The sequence below is a fragment of the Dreissena polymorpha genome, chromosome 11, assembly GCF_020536995.1.
Source record: "Dreissena polymorpha isolate Duluth1 chromosome 11, UMN_Dpol_1.0, whole genome shotgun sequence".
In the NCBI taxonomy this organism is placed as follows: domain Eukaryota; kingdom Metazoa; phylum Mollusca; class Bivalvia; order Myida; family Dreissenidae; genus Dreissena; species Dreissena polymorpha.
The window spans coordinates 17581432-17602531 of record NC_068365.1 but is presented as its reverse complement, the minus strand read 5'-3'; the positions used below and the strand labels follow the sequence as shown (position 1 = coordinate 17602531).

The following is a 21100-nucleotide window of genomic DNA, read 5'->3' as shown; positions in this document are numbered from 1 at the left end:
TGTGACTGTTTTTAACCTAAGTGACCACAATGTTAGGTTGAAGAGGAAAATGTGTGTGGGGACAGCGGAGACAGTAGAGGTAATGTCTGCGTTGCCTGAAGAATATCTGTGTGTAGGAGAGATTAACACGGTGGAACAGGAAAACGCACGGGAGTTACCGGAACATTTGACAGATGTTTGGCAAAGATCCAGCGAACATTTGAGCGGCGACGAGAGGGAACAGTTGCGTTCTTTGCTGCTTGAATTTCAAGATGTCTTCGCTAAAGATGAATATGACTTGGGCAATTTTACAGCCATGGAACATGAAATTGACACCGGTGATGCCAGGCCAGTGAAGCAAAAACCCCGGAGAACTCCAATGGCATTTGTATCGGAGGAAGAAGGGCACTTGAACAAAATGCTGGAAGCTGGTGTTATTGAACCATCGTACTCTGATTGGAGCGCGAGTCCAGTCCTGATCCGTAAGCGTGATGGGTCGGTGCGGTGGTGTGTGGACTATAGGGGGCTGAATGATGTCACTAAGAAGGATGTATATCCATTACCCCTCATTGAGGATTGTACAGATATGCTGTCCGGACAGAAATGGTTTTCTAAACTGGACGCTAACTCCGCTTACTGGCAAATTTCGATCAAAGAGACAGACAGGAAAAAGACAGCTTTCAGCACCAAGTATGGCTTATTCCAGTTTGCAAAAATGTCATTCGGTTTATGCAATACCCCGGCGACATACTCCAGAGTAGTAAACCTAGTTCTGCAAGGGCTGACGTGGAACGAAATCTTGGCTTTTTTAGATGATATTTTGGCCATGGGAAAAAGCTTCACAGACCACCTTGGTACCCTACGGACAATATTTGAAAGGTTCCGAAAATACCAATTGAAGTTAAAACCCAAGAAATGCGTATTATTTCAAAGGAAAGTTGAGTTCCTGGGCCGATGGGTAGGCCCGGATGGATTGACTATGTCAGAAAGTGACATTCAAGTAGTGATGGACTGGCCGACACCCAAGACGTCTAAAGAAGTGGAAAGATTTTTAGGTTTGGTGAACTATCACCAAATGTTCATCAAGGGCTATGCAGACCGGTCAAGGGCATTGTATGCTATCACCGGAAAGAAGAATTTTAGCTGGGGTCCAGAGCAAGAACTATCTTTTGTGGATTTGAAGTCTGCTTTAACTACTCCCCCGGTATTGGGATTGCCAAATGACAAGGATCCTTACATTTTGGACACAGACGCCTCCGAGGTAGCAATTGGAGGGGTGCTATACCAGGTACAAGAAGGACAACCAAGGGTCATTTCATACGGGTCGTATGCCTTAACCAAAGAACAGAAACGGTACTGCACGACCCGAAAAGAACTTTTAGCTGTGGTTCGCTTTACCCGGCAATATCGTCATTATCTTCTTGGTCGTCATTTCACTCTGCGCACGGATCATAGCAGCTTAACATGGTTACTCCGTTTTAAAGAACCACAAGGACAGATTGCACGATGGCTGGAGGAACTTAGCCAGTATAACATGGAAGTTCAACATAGGGCAAGGGCAAAGCACGGTAATGCTGATGCTTTATCCAGGGGTCCCATCGTAGATGATTGTGAGGGGTATGTTCTAGGTCATGGTTTGGAACACTTGCCTTGTGGGGGTGTGACTACTGCAAACGGGCAGAAAGAAACTGGGGGCATTTTGTGGAGGATGTCGATGACGCGATCCCATTAGCAAAATCGATAGCGAATGAGCAGGAGAAGACACGGGAAGTATGGGATCCAGGAATAGGCAACATGAATGAGGTTATCAACACTGTTCGGGTAGAGGAATTGAGCAGAATATCGGAGACAAAGTTCTGCGAAGCTCAAGCAGAATAATACGAATTTAAGTTGTTGCACGGCTGGCTTATGTACCATGTTACTCCATCAGAGGGGGAATTATTTTTAGCTGGTGCTACAGAAAAGTTTTATTGGATTAACCGTACATGCTTCACAATGAAAGAGGGGTTAATCTATCGGCTTGATCCGGAGAGCGGTCTGGAACAGCTGCTGGTGCCAAAGAATCTCCGGGCACCGGTTTTAAGTTACCATCATGATATACCTTTAGCTGGTCATCAGGGAATAGACCGGACAAAATGGAAGATCCAAGAGAAATACTACTGGAAGGGAATGGTGAAGGACATTGAACGTTACATTGAAAAATGTTCGGAATGCGCTCGTAGTAAGAAACCAAATCGAACAGCCAAATGGGAAATGCAAATTTTTCACTCTGGTGTTCCGATGGAAAGAGTTCACTTGGATTTTCTGAGACCTTTGCCGAAAACCAAAGGCGGCAATGAATATATTTTAATGATGGTAGATCAATTTACAAAATGGGTTGAGTGTATCCCGTTACCGTCACTTACTGCCGAAGTTACAGCTGAAGCAATGGTGAATCAATTCTTTTCCCGGTTTGGCATTCCATTCGAGATATTCACAGATAGGGGCACAAATTTTGAAAGCAAACTGTTCAAGGAAGTGTGCTGTCTTCTGGGAATAGATAAAAAACGGACGACCCCTTATCGCCCCTCCGCAAACGGTAAAGTGGAGCGATATAACCGTACGTTAATGGAGGCAGTACGGTGTTTTACAGCAAACCGTCAAGACTCGTGGGATGTCAACTTACCGCAGATAGCAGGTGCGTTACGCTCATCTGTAAATCGAAGTACTGGGTTTACTCCTAACAAAATGATGTTAGGGAGAGAAGTGTATACCCCGGCTGATTTGGTCTTCCCTTCCCAGAAGATTAAATTTACAACTGAATCGGAGTACGTGTCCCGACTGGAGAATTCTATAAAAGACGCGCATGACCAAGCTAGAGAAACACTGAAGGCCGTGCAGAAAACAAGGAAAAGAGATTATGATCTCCGGCTCAACAGCAAGACTTACAAGGTGGGTGATCCGGTATATATGCTGGATACCGCACACAAGAAAGGGACATGTTACAAATTGTCATTCAAATGGGACGGACCAGGAATAGTGACACAGCAGATATCTCCTTATCTGTACCGAATAAGACACAAAAATGTGGTCAAGACAATTAATCATGACCGGTTGAAAATCTGCAAGGAAACAAATCTTCCTAAATGGGCCAATCAAGAAATTGACCGACTGACTGGACTGTTAGGTGTTGACAGCGACGAGACAATATATTGTTTGTGTAGACAGCCAGATGACGGTTCGTTCATGATTCAGTGCGATTGGTGTGATGAGTGGTTTCATGGTAGATGTGTGAATGTGAGTGAGGAAGAAGGTGTGAGGATAAGGAAATATAAGTGTCCAAATTGTTGAAGGCTTACTCTCGATAGTGAATGATATACGTAATAATTTAGTTGTAAAATGTAGTTATTTGTTTTAGCATGTCTGACTCCGGCTCGGCAACAGATAGTCCCAAACGAGGGTGGAGGCAGGTTTTGGAGAAGAAGGCCCGGGTGATACAGGAGGTGGAGGTAGCCAACTCCGAAGGCAAACTCCTGTATGGCACGGCAAGGGAGCTGGTGCATGCCCTGGGACAGGTTCACTCCTCAAGGTTGCCACATGAGAAGATTCAAGAGCTCATCAAGGGGCAATATGATATTGCGGTTAAGCAGCGCAAGAATCGTTTTGTTTCTGAGCTCCGGTACCATGCAGATGTAATCTGCTCGAAAGAATTCGTGTCGAAGGCGTTCGGCAAACCTGCGGCCAAGAAAACTTGCCTAGGAGTGTCGCTGAATGCTCGTCAAAGAGGAGGTACGGTACGGAAGACAACTGGACGACCGAAGACTTTTTCGGGATTACAGTCCGGATTTCCGGCTCTACCGGCCACAGCTTTGAGGGTCCCGGCAACTGTGTCGCTGGGAGCAATCAAGGTGGAAGACGACGAAGAGCTGCCCATGGAGACCGAAGTGCTTTCGGTTATAGCGCCAGAAGAAGATCCATCAACTTCTTCTTTCTTCGCGGCGTTGGATGAAGTGGGAGAGTTCTACGTCGTTGAGGATGTGGGGCAGTGCGAAGATACCCCACTGATCAAGGAAGGACGTGCTCCGGTGGAGGGGACTCCGATTTCGGTTGGAGCCTCTAATGCTGGGGTAGCTAGGGTCCCGGTCGAGGCTGGGAACCTGGCACCATTGGTAATTCCTACCCAGGTGTTTACCAATAGTTCATATGGTGTGAGGGAGCCACGGAAAAGGAGTTATCCGATGAGGAAGGAACCAGCTGAATCGACACCAGTCGTGCCAGAGTGTGTGCCGGTGAGGAAAATCCTGAAACCCTCAGTCTGGCCTAGACTCGGTAGCCGCATGGAAGAGCCCATGAAAAAGAAGCGAACGTCCCGTTGTCCGTTAATGGGATGTACGTCAGATTCTCGCCATCTAAGCAGACACGTCTACCGGAGGCACCTTCCTGAGCGATTCCAGCTAGGCAATTTGGCGAATCCGGCCTGGCAGGTAGCTCGGTTGCGAGGGCTTAGATGGCTCGCTCTACAACTCGTCGGAGATGATCGGCTTGGTACCCTGCTAGATTTTGCCCAGAAGAATGACTTAGGCATCAACGCGGAGGTGTCTCTATCTGATGTGGATAGACAGTGGTTGTCCGAGTTCGCTCGTCAATCAGGATGGCCGGAAGTGGATTTCGACATCCAACGTCTAAACTCGCAGGCTCTTCTTGCTCATTGGCGTGTCCTTGTCGGTCTACTGAAACATATTCCAAGGGATCGGCAAGTGTACTTCTTCAACCTGGACAGTCAGCGTACCTCTTGTACCGTCCCGGCTGCGGCTGGGTTACATGTTCAAGTCCCTGAAGTGGAGCATCCAAGTACCCCGACACCCCCGGTTGTGGCAGTGACGGAACCTGTAAGACGTGGAACGGCTCATGCTGCGGCTGGATTACCTGTTCAAATCCCTGAAGTGGAGCATCCAAGTACCCCGACACCCCCGGTTGTGGCAGTGACGGACCCTGTAGGACGTGGAACGGCTCATGCTGTTTCTAATATACTGAACATGTCTGTTAGGGAGTATCTGGCAGTGTCCGGACAGGCAAACCTCTCGTTGGCTAGGGGGAGCACATCCCAAGCGTCAGGACGACCAGTAACGACCAGGATTGCGGCCTTCGATTCTCATTTTCACCTGGACCGGTCCTTAGTGAAGTTGGGTATGCCGTATTACTCAGAAATCCGGAACATTCTGGATGCAGATGTGGGGATCAGACCCCAAGTTGAAGTGGATGTGGTAGGAGGTGTCCTGATCTATTGTGACCCCGAGATCTACCCGACATCCTTCCCGGCTCAGGCTGGGTTTGGTGTCGCGGTGGGATTACATCCCCGGAAAGCGGCAAGATTCAACCCTGAGCTCTACCGTCATTTAAAACAACTCCTGAGGAATGAACGAGTAGTGGCATTGGGAGAAGTTGGGTTGGATCGAACCGAGCCAGCAGATACTTGGGGGCTACAGGAGGAAGTTCTCACAAGGATATTAGAATTGTCATCCCCTTGTCAACCAATCATCCTTCATATCCGTGATGGGGAGGATCGGCAGTCCGGAGTGCTCTATCTGGAGTGTCTGGAATTATTAAAGCCCAATGTTGCTCGGACGCAGAAAGTGGTGCTGCATTGTTTCACCGGCGCGCAAGAGGTAGTGATCAGCTAGTGTAAGGCATTCCCTAACTGTTTCTTTAGTTATTCAGGACAAGCCCGGCTTTTCACGGAGGCGCAGAAACCGGCAGTCCGGAGGGTCCCGGCGAACAGGCTGTTGATCGAAACTGACTCGCCATACTTTCGACCAGCTGGGGCTCGGATGTGCACTCCATCCTTTTTAGGGGACGTCGCCAACGTGATTGCGTCCTATCGGGATAGTGAGGTCCGGGATGTGTGTCAGCTCACTTTGAGGAATTACACTCAACTGTTTGGGCTATAAATAGCCTAATGTAATATGACATTCGTGTGGCCAATTATTGAATTTTGAATATGGAGTTTTAATATTTTAATGTTTAGGACACTAATTTTAACAGAAAGGATCACAACTGAAGTGTATAGACAATGAATGGAAGTGAAAGTTTGGAAAAACTCCGTTGTTAATTATAAGTTTAAAGAAAAACTATATGCTGGGCACAATTTACTCCTCTAGTCTGTTTTAGTGGACAATTAATGGAGCATTGCAGAATTGAATACAAAATAAAGTATCACCAGGGCCCGGAACTTTAGTGTAGGCCAAATTTTTGATGAAGTAACAAGTTACCAAGACTGAAAAAGGACTCTGGCTCTTTCCCGTTGGATAAAATGGGGAGGAGTGTGGTAAATTTACTGGTGTGTAACCGGAACAGTACGGCAGAGACTAATCGATTGACCGGAAACGAATGCAGATAATCAGCAGTCATACTGTAGCCTTATACCTAGACGGACGTCTACTTTTGTATCGTTGATCATCATATGTGTTTTGTGTGTCTACGTTCCTGGCCTGAGGGATCCGGGAACAGATACAGCTTTATTTCAGGTAAGTACTACCAGTATTTACTTCACCTGTGTATAGCACCTAGTACACTGCACCTCCGTTTAACGTCTCATGCGAAAGACGAGTTAGTAGGTAAGGTGCAGCGGGGGATCGAACCAGCAATCTCCGGTTTGTGAAGCCATTGCGTTTCCACTACCACAGATCCGCTACCAATCTACGGTGGCCGTTTCCTTTGACTTACAGGTTATATAGAGCATGGAAGTGTAAACATATTTTGAACACATGAATTTTTTTTGTCAAATACTCACATTAACAACTAAATGTCAAACTATATAGAGAATGGAAGTGTGAAAGTATTTTAACACATGAACATGTTTTGTCAAATACTATCATTAACAACTAAATGTCAAACTATATAGAGCCTTGAAGTGTGAAAATATTTTCAACACATACAATAACATCACGCCATCTACAAAATACTCTTCTCTCATTGGTTGTTTGACGTCACATGCTGACCCCATATATTCTATATGGCGTCAGTAGACTATATGGGGCAGTAGAAACATTCAAAATGGCCGCCCCGAATCGTCGATTCAACAGGGCATTTGGAGTTTCTACTGCTGAACGATATGAGGCTGTATAAAACAAGACTATTGCTAAGCAATATATGCCCTCTACCGGCTCCACCATTGTCAGAATATTTTTTTATTTGTTGCCATAGCAACCAGAATTTTTGACGTAGGAACAAAATGAAATGACGTGCATAATCTGAATATTGCCATCTATCCATGTTTCAAGTTTTATGAAAAAATATAGAGAACTTTTAAAGTTATCGCAGGATGCAGAAAAGTGTGACAGACTGACGGACAGATGGACACACAGAGCGCAAACCATAAGTCCCCTCCGGTGAAACCGGTAGGGGACAATAACTGGCTGCTCAAATATATTTAGTAGTCTGTGACCTACAAAAGGACTTTCAGCACTTTTCCTTTCTTTGGGTTTGTTATCAACAAGGAGCTTAAAGAGCAGAAAATTGTGGTCTGGTAAACGGGGAAGTATGGCTGCCTCTAAACGATTTGCAGACACTTCTTCGGAAGAAATTGCTAACAAGAGACTGAAATTAAACTCGCAGAACACTTTAAGAGCAAACAAAAAATGTGCAAACATACTGAAATCTTACCTATGTGAAAAGGATCAGAGTCCTGACTTCGAATCATTAGAAGTTAATGAGCTTGCAAAACAACTTAGAAAAGTCTACATGGGTTTACGAAAACGAGATGGGGGGCTTAACAAAACCACATCCATTGAATCTATAAAGAGCGGGTTAAACAGATATCTGCATAGTCCTCCTTACACTCTGAACATCGACATTGTGAAAGACAATGCCTTTAAGGATGCCAATAAGAATTGTTCAGTCTGTAAACGTATGATCAGGAATTTGTGAGAATTTGATGAGATGTAAAGAAGTTAGCGTGATATAATCGTAACAGGGTGCTGCTTTATATGCACTTTGTACCCACTTAATGCCGTTCACACTCTTTTTGGTACCTTTTTATTTGGTATCTTAATGCCTTTCAATTTAGAACAAAATGTTGTCATCAACTTTTATGTAGTGGAAATGTTTTGAAATTGTTATCAAACAAAATTACTGATTCATTCCAGAAGCATGATGAATAGTCAATTTGAGTCGCGTTCTAAGAAAACTGGGCATAATGCATGTGCGTAAAGTGTCGTCACAGATAAGCCTGTGCAGTCCGCACAGGCTAATGAGGGACAACACTTTCCGCTTTTATGACATTTTTCGTTTGAATGAAGTCTCTTCTCAGCAAATATCCAATTTAGGCGGAAAGTGTCGTCCCTGATTAGCATGTGTGCACAGGCTAATCTGGGTCGACACTTTACGCACATGCATTATGCCCAGTTTTCTCAGAACGCGACTCATATGATGACACACGTTACTTATTATTTCTTTAACGATTTGAAAAGTTTATTGATGTTCAATAACTAAAAAACGCTTTTAAAAGTCATGTTTGGAATAAAATAACGCTTCAATGAAAGGAAAGTGGTTAGGGTATTACTAATATATATGTTTTCATTCTAAAAACATCCTAAGTAATATAATATCATACCAATAGAAGGTTAACTAGATCTTACACTAAACAGTATGTTACTCCCAGGGGTCATATTTGTTTCGGTTTTGTCGGTCCTAGACCGATTGGGGTCATGAATTACCGATTGAAAATCCCAAACAGTCGGTCCGATTCTGTTTGCTAAAATTTCCATGTCATGAAATCGATTACACAGTACACATGCTAACACACCCTAACGACATTCTTATCTCGATTAGGTGTGATAAACCATTCGCTGCAATCTCTAAACCAGTCAGGACCGGTTAATTGCACGTCAGACCAAGAATAAAAAACTTTTGAACAGCGGATTAAAGACGCCTCCGAAATAGATCTATCCCGGAAAAGCACGAGTTAAGAAAAACCCACTAATCACCTCGGTACAAACTACGATGTTCCATTAAATCAACCAATGATATGTTTCATTAAATTACAACGGTTGATACGGTGTGTGATTTTGAAAGGATTATAAATGGGTCATGTTTATTTGTACCAGCAGATTAGTGGGTTTGTGCAAAAAGTTGCTTTTTCCGTGATACATATATTAATGAGGGTGGTCGAAAATTTTGCAAACTGAAAATATCGCAAAACAATTTAAGAGACACTTAAGGCCTGTGATGTACATATCAATCGATTATCGGTGTCATTGTGTGTCTATTGATAGTTATCATTGTTATAGCGGTTTCTCTGTTTTGTCTGCTAAGGTGATTGCGCGCAGTGGTTTAATTATATTCCGTCTTCGATGTTAATTAACCTGCATGTGATACAAAACAATATGTTGCGATTGTAATGGGTTGTTATCACTGTAAACTGTTATAAATTTAATAATATCTGAGACTTACTTACTCCTTTTGAGCCCTATACAACACTTTACACGGGAATTGAGCCTTTTGAATGAGATGTTTTTCAAATGTATTTCATTAAATAGGATAATGCATCTTCTTCTGGACGTATCTGATGTGATACATTAACGTCACAAAGAATGGGTAATCGTCTGCCAACCCTGGGACTAACACAGTAAACAGAGATTTATTCGGCTTATAAAAACATGTGCCTATATAAGTATAATTATCTCGATCTTTTCTTTTCCCAGGTGGCTAATTATCTTTTGCCGATCCAATTATTCTAATAGCCAACCAGCAGGTAAGTGGTGTTTGGCTCTCTGTAAAATGGCATATTTTTTATGTTTTTAATATATGACATGTGGTAGAAACAAGGAAATGGCCATCACATTTTATTTTTCCGACATCATCCAAAACTCCCTTGCAGAGGTAATTGGTACTGCAACATAAGCTGAAAAAGGGCCAATAAAAGGGCTTCCTGTAACACGCATTCTTATGAAAAATGTAGGTATTCGCAAAGGCTGCTTCTGGAAAGGCCTGAATGATCTTTGTCGGAGAGACGCGATACGTAACAGTGACGGCCATGTGAGTATGACCTTCTAGAAATCCAACTTGTTACAGTTCCTTCGATGCAACCTAACACAAGGTCATTAACTGATATAATAAGCGCGACGAATCATCATCAAAGGTGCACACAAAACACACATAACAATTTCTCAAACAAATAACAGTGATTACAGACAAAACAATAAGAGGGGCTTTATTGCATATTATGCAAAAACCCACACACCAAACTAAGAACATTTGCTTTCACAGCATAAAAGATAAACAAGATAGAAAAGATCTTTTCAATATGAAAAGTTTTATAAACAAATAAGGAACATTGGGAAACAACTCCATAATTTGAAAGAATTGCGAGATGACCAAGTGAAGCTGTTTGTAGCATTGAGTCTCAATTTGAGGCAATGTCAAAATCAAATCATTGCTGCATACGAGAATAGATCTTTTGCTTACTGTTAGGGTTATGAAAAGAATGCGGTGGAGAAAAGAACAATTGAAAGTATGCCAACGCGGTGGGATAAAGGAAAAGACATTCTTTAGAGAGAAGCCTGCTTCTACCTAAATCAATAGAAGGAAGTACTATTTTAAGAAGAGTAAGCAAGTCAATGCGCAACGACGGAATAGGTCGTATAGTCAAAAGTGATGATACAATTTTTGCATTAAGTGAATACATGTAGCTCTGCACAAAAAGGGGCCATAATAAAAACACAATAACTGTACACAGAAGCTAAAAGAAGTGGCTAGATTGCTGAGAAACATGCAATCGTGTTCGGTCAATAATGAAGTCTTTGGAGAATTTCATGTATCAAGATGCTTTCCAATGTATTGCAAAATCTTGCAAAAACGTTGCAGGCTTCGACAGAAATATCAATATCATGAGCCTTAAAGATGGACCAACACTTCAGAAATGCCTTAAATTCTCATTTCAAAATGATTCGAAACAAACAACCAGAATCTGCAATCATCGAGCTTTCCAAATTATTTGAAATTGATTGGACAGATGAAGTGTCTTCCAATGCCTTAAGAACACTTCAGGAGGCTAAGCGAAACAGCCAGAAAGGACTGTTGCCATTTGCAAATGATGTCAAAGTCATGTCTGAATGCTTACGACATAAAGCTGAACCCATTCAAATACCTTAAAAGTATCAGCATGACTTCATTAGTTCCTAGTTTTTATTGTCCCCTACCGGTTTCACCGGAGGGGACCTATGGTTTGCGCTCTGTGTGTCTTTGGGTCTGTGACACTTTTCTGGATCCTGCGATAACTTTTTCACAATTATGGTTGCTTTGACAACAAATAGACTAGAAATACGGCTGAAAATGGTGGTTTTCTGGATCCTGTGATAACTTTAAGTTCTTAATATTTTTTCATAAAACTTGTTACATGGATAGATGGCAATATGGACATTATGCACGTCATTTTATTTTGTTCCTACGTCAAAAATTGTGGTTGCTATGGCAACCCAAAAAATAATAATCTGACAATGGTGAAATTTCTGACAATGGTGGAGGCAGTAGGGGACCATATTGCTTGACAATAGCCTTGTTAATACATGTTTTCTTTAAATATTGATTGATATTCTTTTCAATTACTTTCACACGAGAAAATAAATTTCCGGAAACTTTAGATAAAGTAATTTGAACATCAATTTACATGCCAGTTTAGCATAAAATTCCTTATTTTCCCATGAAAAAAATGTGTTTCCTTTAAAGAGAGTGTTTTGATTTCTTAAAGAGAGTGTTGTGATTTCTCATTGTTTAGTGTTGTGCTATCCATTTTCATGCTAATGCGTCTCCGCCTTGGTTTACTTGGTTGTTATCTAGCAAATTGTTTCCAAATAGTTTAATGTTTGTAGACGAATATTTCATACATGGTTGAAAGCAAGTGCTAAAGTTTTAAGCACAACAATATTTATGACAGACGAAGACACATAAATCGGATCAAAATCGAGGAAGATGCAACACATTCAGGACTTGAACAGTATCATAGATTTTACTGAAATTTGTATCAAGCGCCGAAGGATGCTGAGATGCAATGTATAACATGGAGCGACTACAAACACCACAATACATTAAAAGTACTTGTCGCATATGCCCCAAACAGTGCGATAACATATGTGTCACCAGTTTATACTGGAAGAATTTCAGCCAAAGCATTGACTTTGGACTGTGGTTTCATAGACAAAGTGCCCCATTATTCAGTGATCGCGGCTGAAAAAGGCTTAAATATTTAGGAGGAATGCTCATCTGGGTCAATTTCTTTGTATGTGCCACCAGGTCACCGCGGACAATCCCAAATGACCTCAGCCGCTGTTCGAAAAACCTAGAACATTTACAATTTGCGTATTCTTATTGAACAGGTGATTCGACGTTTAAAGACTTTCAGAATTATCGAAGGAGAACTTCCAATTACACTTTTACCACAGACTGATGATATTCTAACAGTGTGTAGTGTAATATCAAATCTGAGAAGCCAATATACAAATAAAAACAGACAATAAAGAGACATCCTGCATGTAACAGAACAAAACAAAAGTGAAGTTTAGAAACTGTTGCCAGTATTAAATATTGTATTATAGATCTTTCATGGTGATAGCATGATAATTTCAAATACATACATATTTAAGTTTTAAAACAAGAGTTCCGCGGTCGGAGATGACCGCATTGAAGCCGGATTTTTGATTTAAATGACAGGAAAGTACCTTTCGTGTTTTGTCAATGCAATACTTAAATTACTGAAATATTGTTCAAAGGTCAAAATGAAATGTAAGTACTTTTCAAGGCATGAGCAAAGCTTGTGTTATGTTTTGAATGCATGCATATACATGAACAACAATAACATTTAAGGTCACAGTGACCTTGACCTTAGAATGAATGACCTTGAAATGACCAGTGGTCATCTAAGAGTGCTTGCAAACCTTCATGTCAAGTTTGAAGACTCTATGTCCAAGCATACCAAAGTTATAACAATTTTAACATTTTAACATTTAAGGTCACAGTGACCTTGACCTTCAAATGAATGACATTGAAATGACCAGTGGTCATCTTCTAGTACTGGCCAATCTTTATTTCAAGTTTGAAGACTCTAGGTACAAGCATACCAAAGTTATAACATGAAATAAGAACTTTAACATTTTTACATTCAAGGTCACAGTGACCTTGACCTTCAAATGAATGACCTTGAAATGTCCAGTGGTTACTTACTAGTTCTGGCCAACCTTCATGTCAAGTTTCAAGACTCTAGGTCCAAGCATACCAAAGTTATAACAACTTTAACATTTTTACATTCAAGGTCACAGTGACCTTGACCTTCAAATGAATGACCTTGAAATGTCCAGTGGTTACTTACTAGTTCTGGCCAACCTTCATGTCAAGTTTCAAGACTCTAGGTCCAAGCATACCAAAGTTATAACAACTTTAACATTTTTATATTGAAGGTCACAGTGACCTTCACCTTCAAATGAATGACCTTGAAATGACCAGTGGTCATCTGTTAATCCTGGCCAACCTTCATGTCAAGTTTGAAGACTCTAGGTCCAAGCATACCAAAGTTATACCATGAAATAAGAACTTTAACATTTTTACATTCAAGGTCACAGTGACCTTGACCTTCAAATGAATGACCTTGAAATGACCAGTGGTTACTAACTAGTTATGGCCAACCTTCATGTCAAGTTTTAAGACTCTAGGTCCAAGCATACCAAAGTTATAAGAACTTTAACATTTTTTATATTGAAGGTCACAGTGACCTTGACCTTCAAATGAATGACCTTGAAATGACCAGTGGTCATCTGTTAATCCTGGCCAACCTTCATGTCAAGTTTGAAGACTCTAGGTCCAAGCATACCAAAGTTATACCATGAAATAAGAACTTTAACATTTTCGAGCACGCCGCCACCCCGCCCGCCCGCCCGCCCCCCCCGCCCGCCCGACAACGTCAATCTATAAGCCGAGATTTTTTCGAAAAAAATCCGGCTAAAAAAGTATCAGTATTTTTTTTAAACCAACAGAAAATAGCCAAACTAGTCAATTATGTATTATTGTAAAAATAATGTTGATATAAATTTAAACTTTTATATTTGCTTAGTAAAACAACAGCGATTATAAATATATATCACTTCTCTACTAAAAAATTATGGTAATGACATTTTAATGGAAAACAATCTAGCTAAAATAAAACAGAATCAACTTGTAATTGGCAAGACGGATATCTGATTTGAAGTGAACAGATGGATTCGTAAAACGATCTCTAAAAATTTTATTTTTCCATCAAACTTAAATACTTCCCTTTCTTTCTCCCACCTTTCTTTCAGGAAGAGACAGTAAGGGACAGGGACAGAAAAGGGACAGGCAAGGGACACAATGGGGACAGAAAAAGGACAGTAAGGGGCAGGCAATGAACTGGGACAAAAATAACACGTGTTGAAATCAGTCATTTATAGATTTTGAAGTGAACAGACACATTTGTTAAATGATCCCCAAAATTTTATTTTTCCATCAAACTTAAATACAATGCTTTCTTTCTCCTCCCTTTCTTGCATTTACATTAATAAACAGTTTTTCTAGCTTTTGTGGCATTCTTTAGTTTACCAGGAAAGTGTTCGGATTATTTTGCAAAACACATATAAGGTAAGAAGTCACTTGTTCTTGCACTTTTAAGTACATTGCACAGTTACATCCGGAGTTTTTCTTACAGTATTAATTGTATTGCTATATTTTCTCTTACAAACTTTATTCTTTTTAGCAGCGATATCATGAATACTGCATGCGAGCGGGATTTTGTCGAGGCTCTGGTGAAGGAGACCACGGAATTGTTAGGCAGGTCGTTGGTATCCGTAAAAGGAGATATAAAGGCAGACAGGAATAGGCTTGCGATATTAGAGAAAAAAGTGAATTCTCTAAGAAGTGCAAATAAAGAACTTAGGAAGAAAATCCAAGCTTTAGAAGAAAATAATGTAAAGCAGCAAGACAGTAAAATAGAACAGCTTACAAAAAGGGTGAAAGCTCTTGACGACCAGACCTCTAACTCTACTGTCACTAATCAATTAATTATAGCATTCACAGCGGCAGTCGCTGCGTTAAACATACATCAAAGTAGTGGTATTTCTTACATGGATTACGATTTAAGTGCAGTCAGTGTTTCTATCCCTGCATCTGCTTTCCCGGTAGCCACTCCAATTTCTACAGGAATAGGCAGAGGCATCCCAGTTTCATCGGCGCACCCCAATTTCTACAGCTCACAGACCAAGAAAAGAAAGATAAACGTGAAAACATCTTCATCTACATATTACACTATTTCATGTATTTTAACTTGATTCAAACCCCGTAAAGGTCATCCGTTCTTTATCCTCGTTATTCAGTACTGGTTGGTTCCAGGAATTGACTCGAGTATGTTTCTTTAACTAATAGTGTTCCTATATAGCTCAATAGTTGGCGTGCTTGCAGCTTAACCCTTGCGAACCGAGTTTGCATCCGGGTAGAGGCACACATACATGCACGCCATGTTGCAACAGAAAGCGGACTAGTAATTTAAGGGTAAGCCTGGCATTTGCTTTCTACAGAATAGAGCTAAAAGAAATCAGTATAAACAAAACAAACACTTCGCGTTTTCTATTTCAGATACATCTCAGACCTGGAGCAGGTAGACGAGAGTATAAGAGAAAGCCTCCGACCATTTTATGTGCCGAACGCAAGAGCAGCAAATGACCGTTTAAACCAGTTGCAGCGGGCCTTCATCAAGTATCAGGCAAAGAAATTAATGGACACTGGGGAATCTATAACTAAAGCATTTGGGTTATCGTGTAATCCAAGAAGGACTTACACAACGTTGAAAAGAAACATACATGTGATATCATTCTGCACCATTTCTATGTTTAAATTAATGTAATGCCTCCAATATGACAATGATGCTTTTCACCTTCAGGAGAATCCCAGACAGTCTGCGACGGTGTGAAGACCGTCTGCGCACCAGCAGGATACTCAAAGACGGTCTGCAACGGTGCCAATACCGTCTAGGCACATGCAGGAGACTTTCAGACAGTCTTTGACGATGCCAGACCGTCTCTCAAACTGGCGGGGCACCTGCAACAGACCCCAGACAGTCGGCGACGTTGCCAGACAGTCTCTCTGACCGGAAGGGCACCTGCAGGAGACTCCCAGACAGTCTGCGACGGTGTCAAGACCGTAAGAACACATACAGGAGATCCCCAGACTGACTGTCTGCGATGGTGCCAGACAGTCTCCCAGACCAGCAAAGCACATGCAAGAGACTCACATACATTCTACGACGTGTCAAGACCGTCTGGGCAATTTCATGAGACTCCCAGACGGTCGATAACAGTGCCATACAGTCTCTCACTCCGTCGAAGACTATTTTGGAATCTCCGATAGGTGCCCAGACGGTCTTTGTACCATCGCATACTGTCTGTGAGTCTCCTGCAGGTGCCCCGACGGTCTGGGAGACTGTCTGACACCGTCTGGGAGTCTCCTGCATGTGCCTTGACGGTCTGAGCACCGTCGCAAACTGTCTGGGACACTATTGCAGGTTATTTGCAACATTGCATCCTGTCAGGGAGTCTCCTGCAGCTGCCCAGACGGTCTTGGCACCGTCGCAGACTGTCTTGGAGTCACTGCAGGTGCCCAAACGGTCTGGAAGACTGTCTAGCAGTCTCCGGCTGGTGCCCAGACAGTCTTTGCATCGTCGCAGACTGTCTGAGAGTCTCTTGCAGGTTCCCAGACGGTCTGGAAAAATTCTTGCACCGTCTGGGAGTCTCCTGCATGTGCCCTGACGGTCTTGGCACCGTCGCAGACTGTCTAGGGATCTCCTGCTTGCGCCCCGACGTGGTATAATGTCTGGCACCGTGTTCGAGTCTCCTACCGGTGCCCAGACGGTCTTTCCACCGTCACAGACTTTCTGGGAGTCTCTACAGGTACCAAGACGGTCTTGGCATCGTACCCGACTGTCTGAGAATCTCCTGCATGTGCTCCGGAGTTCTGGGAGACTGTCTGGCACAGTCTGGGATTCTTTGTCTGATGCCCAGACGGTCTTGGCACCATCATAGACTGTCTGGGAGTGTCCTGCAGGTGTGCCACCGGTCTTGGAGACTGGCACAGTCGCACACGGTCTTGGAATTTCCAGCAGGTGCCTCGCCGGTCCTTAAGACTTTCTGGCACCGTCGCATACTGTCTGGGTGTCTTCTGCAGGTGCCCAAATGGTCTTTGCACCGTCGCAGACTTTCTTGGAGTCTCCTGCAGGTACCAAGCTGGTCTGGGAGACCTTCTGAAACCGCCGCAGACTGTCTGGGATTGTCCTACAAGTGATCAGACGATCTTGGTGCCGTCGCAGACTGTCTGGGAGTCTCCTTGCACGGGTTTTGGGTGCCGACAAAGCGTCAAGCGACGAGCAGTCGTGGTGTGAGGGGTGGACTGCTGTCGCTCGACAGTATGTCGAACAACGCGCTGTCAATTGACAATCGTCGCTCTCTATTAAACCCGGTTATCGTCGCACGACGATTATTTGCTGATACAACCATATTCGCCCGACAATGGTCGCTCTTACTAAACCGGACCAAGGATTTGTGGCAACATCTGGTAACCGAGACGAACCGTTATGCAGAACAAGAGCGGGCACGAAACCCACCCCACCTTTCGCTCTTCGTTGGGTGCCAGTGGACAATCCTGCTATGAAAGCCTTCATTGGCCTCTGTTTTTGCATGGGTGTTATGCGTTTTCTGTCAAGGAATGACTACTGGCGGATCAAGAAGCGCATGTTCTGTACTGCTTTCAACACCATCATGCATTGGGACCAGTTCAACCTTATCTGGCGCTACCTACACCTGACCAACAACGAAGCCCCACCTCCAGCCAAACCAGACAAACTTAACAAAATCAGATGGTATTGGGACTATTTGAACAAAAACTTCAAGGCCGTGTACACCCCCTACCACAATGTCACTGTAGACGAGTGTATGAACAAATTCAAGAGACGTCTTGGCTTTCGACAGTATTTGCCACTAAAACCAACAAAGCGGGGAATAAAAGTTTGGAGATTGGCAGAAAGTGAAACTGGGCAGGGTTTTTTTAATAAGAAAGTGACGCAAATATTCGGCGTCTTCCCCCTACCAGAATTTTTCCCCAAAAAAACACAATTTCCCCTCTAAGAATATCATTTTTCCCCAAAATATAATATTTTCCTCTCAAAGATATTCTTTCCTTTGGGTCAGTCGACACTTATCTTATTTGCACTACGATCCCACTCTCTCTCTGACGACGACCACACAAAACTGGGAACCCCAGTGATTCTAAATATAGCAATTAAATAAATACGTCATGGAAATTTTATCCGGGCAACTGACCGCAATAATCACCTGCCTATTTCACTGGATTCCGATCTTGCGCGAGTGGGGTATTTCGTCAATTAATTACCGGAAACCAGTCGAATTTTCATCCGGGTTAAAAAAGAGCATAGATGTAAACGTGAAAATAGAAAAAATGTCTCACAATTGGCGTTCATACACGAAAACAAGGGACAAAATTGTCACAAAACCAGGTTTTCATTGTGAAAAAAATCTGATAAAGGGAGAAAACTCAAACTGAACTTTTGAAATGAACAAACAAAATTAACCCCCTTTGTAAGTTTGTTTTTTTTTTAAATCTATTTTTAGTCGTGGCGACCTTGACATTGGAGATATTGACGTGATTCTTTCGTGCGACACACCGTCTCATGATGGTGAACAAATGTGCCAAATGATTTTAAAATCTCACAATGAATGACATAGTTATGGCCAGGACAAGCTCATTTATGGCCATTTTTGACCTTTGAACTCAAAGTGTGACCTTGACCTTGGAGATATCGACGTAATTATTTCGCGCGACACACCGTCCAATGATGGTGAACAAATGTGCCAAATGATTTTAAAATCTGACAATGAACGACATAGTTATGACCCGGACAAGCTTGTTCCGCCCGCCCGCCAGCCCGCCAGCCAGCCCGCCAGCCCGCCCGCATTCGCCAATCTAATAACCAGTTTTTTCCTTCGGAAAACCTGGTTAAAAATAAAACGTTCGGATTCGACAAATACTAAACCCATCCACACATTTTTAAAGAATGATTCATCAAAAACCGTTAAAACACAGCAAGATTCAAAGGTAATCGACATCGAACATTGTGAAAGTAGATAATCGGCAGCTGTCGCACTTTCTCCTTCCAATACTGTAGCAGATCTAGATCGTCTACCCATTAATAATGAAACTGAAATATCAAAATTGGCATCGCCCCCCGGCCCCAGTACAGAAAAACAGTTGAAAACATTTCCCATAATTACATCTACTCAAGGATACGAATCCCGATACCCATGGCTATATCACAGTCAAACTAAACATGGGTTTATGTGTAAATATTGCGAGCTATTTGGATCCAGTAGTGGCCCAAACATTTTCTATGCCACAACTGGTTCTGTATTAGGGGACAATCCCTCTAGGAGACATGAAACTCACAATAATAGTGACAGAGACATGCCTCTGTCGATTAGTTATAGACATTGAAATAAATCATTATTTTTTATTTTTCCCCAAATATGTCTCTTTCGCGCTCTATTTTCCCCTTTTACCCAGCGTCCAGCGCCTTCCCCTTTTTCTAAAAAAAAACCTGCAGGGTACATTCACCAATTCCAAGTGTACACTGGGAAGGAGGAAGACCAGGAGAAGGGCCTGTCACACAGAGTTCAGGGGTTCCGCTGTCGATCGCCATTGGCGCCAAATGGCGCAAATTTTTTTTAAGTGGCTCCAATTTTTTTAAAGTGGCGAATTTAAAAAAATCGGTAAAATCCTATCCGAAAATGTACTGCGAGTCGAAAACCACGCGACCGAGCATAAGCGGCCAGCGTTTGTCAGTTGTAAATATTGATTTACGACGATGTAAGCGACCTACAGTATAGAGTGCACTGAAATCACGGAAGCGTGAAAGTGTTACAGTCGGTGATTTTACTGCTATTGTCAAGTTTTATGGGGGTTATTATCTGATTAACGGTTCTTTTATGATAAAGAACACTCAATTATGTAACACTTAGAACAAACTTGCACAAAGATCAATGATTATATCGATATATAAGGCGGCTACTCTTTAATCAATACCATGGTAAGTGTATTGTTATTTACACATTAGTTAAAGATTGTTCATATTTTTCACAGTTTATGTTGATGGCTTTCGTATATAAAGACACATATGATTACATATTCACAAGCAATCATTTTCATGACTTCTTTAATCCTCGAAAGGGTGCTTTAGAAATTGAAACAAATGAAAGCAATGAAAATCCTGCAAAATTGCAAAAACATGATAATTCTGTAGCAAAGCGAAAATTCAATGATAGCTGGAAGTCAGATTTCCCTTTCATTTCATATGATGCGAAAACAAAGACAATGTTTTGTGACTACTGTGTTAAAAGCTAGTTCAAAAATGCATTTACATCTGGTTGTAACGTTATGAAAAAGGAGTCCTTAACTAAGCATGTAAAAACAAAGGGTATGTTTGTGTGTGGTAGCAAATTGTTTAGTTTAAAGTGCATATTCACATTGCTTCCCAGCTGTATTGTTTGTATTGAAATTTGATTATACAGTATGAAAATAATAAAAACAAAGTCTCATGGTATTATTTATTTTTTCTTTTCAGAACACCAGACTGCTGCTGAGGCGATGCAGCTTCGGAAGGATATGGCGGCTGCCAGCAAATCATCAATCTCAAAGAATGAGGCAGCAGTGAAGGCAGCACGCGCAAATGTGCTGTTCCTGGCAAAGAAGATGGTTATATGTGATTGTTTATCATGTGCAAACCAATGTTTTTATGTATAAATAAAGTTTATTAAGACTTATGAAGTAACTTATTATTATTTATGTATTTATATACTTTTAAAAGTAATAATATAGTCAATGACATTGATGTTGTAAGGTTTCTTAGACGATTGTCATAATTAATAAGGTCGGATTAACTGACAGTTTCGCGTCGCGAAAAAGTGGCGACAACTTTTTTTGGGCCAGTGGAACCCCTGGAGTTGTAAATAATCTCATTGGCCATCTAAACAACACCAATTTGCGAGTTTTTATGGACAATTTCTACACCAGTCCGGCACTGTTC

At 41.9% G+C, this 21100-nt stretch overlaps 1 protein-coding gene and 1 long non-coding RNA gene across 2 annotated transcripts; both read left to right on the top strand.

Annotated features, from left to right (window-relative positions):
* The first annotated feature begins 2406 nt into the window (after window positions 1-2406).
* Window positions 2407-3309, top strand: LOC127849649 (uncharacterized). Its single transcript, XM_052382394.1, has one exon. It carries the CDS (start codon window positions 2407-2409, stop codon window positions 3307-3309), a length of 903 nt encoding a protein of 300 aa, XP_052238354.1.
* Window positions 3310-20037: 16728 nt separating this feature from the next.
* LOC127851062 (uncharacterized) lies at window positions 20038-20837 on the top strand. Its single transcript, XR_008035644.1, has 2 exons — window positions 20038-20104; window positions 20639-20837. It is a non-coding gene; the product is annotated as an uncharacterized LOC127851062 (long non-coding RNA).
* The last annotated feature ends 263 nt before the right edge of the window (window positions 20838-21100 follow it).